The sequence below is a fragment of the Crocuta crocuta genome, unplaced genomic scaffold (assembly GCF_008692635.1).
Source record: "Crocuta crocuta isolate KB4526 unplaced genomic scaffold, BGI_CrCroc_1.0 scaffold482, whole genome shotgun sequence".
NCBI lineage: Eukaryota > Metazoa > Chordata > Mammalia > Carnivora > Hyaenidae > Crocuta > Crocuta crocuta.
The window spans coordinates 1,001,701-1,005,820 of NW_027527459.1; the positions used below are offsets into that span (position 1 = coordinate 1,001,701).

The 4,120-nt window shown below is 36.1% G+C and overlaps 1 protein-coding gene across 1 annotated transcript in view; it reads right to left on the minus strand.

Annotated features, from left to right (window-relative positions):
* Nucleotides 1-4,120, minus strand: part of THOC2 (THO complex subunit 2) — a 112,518-nt gene that overhangs the window by 68,874 nt on the left and 39,524 nt on the right. Inside the window, 1 exon segment of the mRNA XM_077763494.1 lies at nucleotides 1,187-1,353. Within this exon segment, the coding sequence (XP_077619620.1) occupies nucleotides 1,187-1,353 (167 nt within the window).

Consider the following 4,120-nt stretch of genomic DNA (forward strand, 5'->3'; position numbering starts at 1 on the left):
ATTATGAAGAATATGTTAATATAAATATCCTTAAATTCTAAAACTCACATTCAACTAATAATACTTGATGTTATGCAGTAGGTCATCATTATTCACTGTAATATGCTCTGAAACCTACAGTCTCCTAAGCCCTAACTTATATTCTAATTAATTATGCCCAAGTTAAATTTCAGCTACCCTATCACTTCAGCAGCTGGCTTCATGTTCTCAAACCCCAAGCATTCACGGCACCTCTTAAGATGTGATGAATACTTGAGATTCTCTCTCCCTGCGCTAGGAGTGGACTCCCTGGATGCTGGTAGGAACAGGAAAAGCTGCCATCACTGTCTATACCTAAGTTCAGGAAATGGCTAGTAATTTAATATGACTAGAATATTAGATTTGAGAGGGGAAAAACACTAAAGATAAGGCTGGAAAGATAGAATGGGGCCAGATTGTGAAGAACCTTTTCTGCCACATTTAGACATTTGAATTTTATCCTGCAGACAAAGGTTTTTGAGCAGTGTGTCGATTCAATCTCTTTTAGAATTTAACAGTAGTGATAACATGAAAGAAGGGCTTAAAGAGAAATAATCAGAGGCACAGACTTGCTAGGTAACTATTATAGTGGTTTAAGTGAAAAATGATGTAAAACACGCATTAAAAAATTCCCATGGTCACTGTCTACACAATAAAGTTCTAGACCCTTGACAATCTAAAGTATGCCTATCTTTCCAACTTTATTTCCTCTCTCTTCTTTTCCCTACATTTTACAATCCAGCCACATCAAACTACATATCACTTTTGAATCTGTAGTATACATTCATACTGCCACATCTTCACTTACACTATTTGTTACTTCTAAAAGGACAACTCTCAAACTCCTACTTAAAGGACCAGGTTAAAAAAGAGTTATATCTATAAAATTCTCTCTGATCCTCTCTCTCTAAAGGCAAAAATTTATTATGCTTTCCTCTAGGCTGTCACATCACACCATTCATACTACTAACATAGTACTTATCACATGGCACTGTTAGTTACCCATTTATCTACCACCTCTGCTAGAATGGCTGAGCTAAAACCAATCATTTACAAATATAAGCTGCAAATATAAAACCATGAGATATATATACACACACACACACACATAATATGTGTATGCGCACACGCGCGCGCACACGCGCACACACACACACTTTTTTTTTACCTGGTAAAACTTGAATTTGAACCCAAGAATATGACACAGTGTTTGCGGTTCACACATACTCATGTAAGATTCTAATAAAGATATAAAGAAGTCATCATGTTCTGGCCTGCATTCAAACACTTCTAAAATGACATCCAAAACTCTATTGGGATCCAGATTAAAGCATCCTGCAACAGATGAGATATACACAAATTCAAGTAATTATACATCATTTCTAATAAAGCCATTAGCATTCAGCTCTTATATGTTTTTAAACACTTTTTTTTTTATAAGTTTGCTTCCTCTGCACCAGAGCAAAATCTTTATAATTTTCCAGATGACCAAGTCCACTCCCCACAGTTTACAGATGAGAAATATGACTTGCCCAGGAAGACAAAGTGGGTTAATAACACAACTAGGGCTGGAGCCCAGGACCTGTGACACTAAGTCAAGCAGACTTTCTTCTATGCCACAATGTCTCAGTTCTTGATTACTCAGGCTAGTGAAAGAGATGCACATATTTAATTCTCAGGAAAATAAGACAATCAAACAATGCATTTACAAGTTAGACGACTAAAGGATTTTCTTTAATGTTTTATGCAGAAGCATTTGGAATGTTGGCAAAGAGTTAGAAGTTCAGGTTCTTAAATGTAGAACATCATTTTTAGAATCATTTCTCAGTTCATCTTATATATAACAAAACTATAATATAACTGTACCACTGATTTCTGTGGTTTCTGGCAGCATTCTGAAGAGAAAACAAGTATACTACTGATACTGAAGAGATGAGAGAATACCAAGGAGTTGGGGACATAACAAAAGAGTATAGATAACACAAGAGAGGAGGAAAACAGACAACCTAGGTAGAGCAGGAGAAGAAAGCAAGACAAGCTCTGAATAGATGCCAATGGCTACTTATTCTTGCTAATCTCTTAGGGAAAGCTAATGAGGGCTGATGAACAGAGATTTAATGGACATTCCTATCAGCCACCCTATTCTTAACACATTATTAATTTCACTTGCATCTAGCTTCACTTGTTACCAAAATTACATTATAGTACAGTCATATCATATGTGTACTTAATTTATGAGAATGCAAACATTTACACACAAGAGACAAATAAATTTTTAAAAAATTTAACGTTTATTTATTTTTGAGAGACAGAGAGAGGCAGAGCACGAGTGGGAAAGAGGAGAGACAGACAACGAAGCAGGCTCCAGGCTCCAAGCTGTCAGCACAGAGCCCGATAGGGGGCTCAAACCCACAAACTGTGAGATCATGACCTGAGACAAAGTTGGACGCTCAACCTACTGAGCTATCCAGGCACCCCAAAGAGACAAATAAATTTAAACAACACAGCAGATTCTACCCACCATTCCTCTCAATAAAATGTACGCCTATGACCCTGAGTGAGCATGAAATATCATCTGCTATTCCTTCAATGTATATCAATTCCCACGTGCCTTGCACATCAAGCTGACTGGAATTCTAGAATTTAAAATTACATTTTTCATTAGACATAGCTCCTAAATGCAAGCTAACCACTTCATTGGGACAAGCAAATAAATAATGATTTCTTCTAATGCTGGAGGGAAGAAAAAAACAGCTGTGATGAACTTACAAATGTCAGTTCTGAACATAGTACATTATAGAGGAGTTCAGAGATTTTTCACAGAAAATTCTTATGTAACTTATTTTATAAGAGAGTCCCAGAGTTACTTCTATTAACTCTACACTTATATTTAATGCTATAAAACTAATACCTGGTTCACAGCATCTTAACAATCACTTACAAAACCAAACTATCCAAATATAAAAAGTGTTTCTTTCCTCTTTTTATGAAATCTAAAGGTAAGAAAACATTTTCTTCTATTTNACTGAAAGGAGCTCGACTCTCATAAATTCTCCAAAGAAATATTTACCTGAAGTTCTGAGAAGAAAACTTCTAAATATTTTTGCCTCTCCCTATACCCCCAAAAAGTATGGCTTATGAATGTAAAAGTGGCTCCAAAATACCAAATGGAATTTTTTTTTAATTTGAGAGAGAGAGAGCATGTGCACACACATTTGGGGAAGAGGGGCAGAGAGAGAGGGAGGTAGAGAATCTTAAGTAGGCTCTATGCTCAGCGTGGAGCCCAACACAATGCTTGATCCCACGACCCTGGGATCATGACCTAAGCCAAAATCAAGAGTCAGGCACTCAACCTACTGAGCCACCCAGGCACCCAGGAAATGGAAATTTTTAAAGCTGCTAGTGGAAATATAAAACGTAAAATGGTACAACTACTTTGTAAAACTGTCAGTTTCCTTAAAAGTTAAACTAGTAACTACCCTATGACCCAGCCATCTTGTTCCTAGGTATATACCCAATAGAAATAAATGACTATGTTCATACAAAGACTATACACAAATACTGATAGCAGCTTTATTTGTAATAGTACACTCTCAAATGTACCAGCATGTAAATGGACAAACTGTAGTTCAGTGTAACTGTAGTATATACAGTGGAATACTAATTAACAATAATAAGAAATAATACAAGGAGCAACATGGATGAATCACAAAATAATTATGCTGAATAAAATATGCCAGACCAAAAAAAGAAATACTCACTATATGATTCCATTCATAGAAGAACTCTAGAAATTGCAAACTAATCTATAGTGACAGAAAACAGATCAGTGGTTACCTAGAGAGGAGGAAATGGAGTGAAGGAAGATGAAATACAAAGGAGCAAGAGAAATTTGGGGGGAAGGGTGGTAGAAATGTGTATTATCTAGACTGCAGAGATGTTTTCACAGGTGTATACATACATTATAACTCAAATTGTATACCTTAAATACGCAGTTTATTTATGTCAAGTATGCCTGAATAGAGCTGAAAAAACAAAATGCCTCCAACCTGCTCTAACACTGACAGTAAAGATTATGAAATCAAGGCCTAGAGAATTCTCC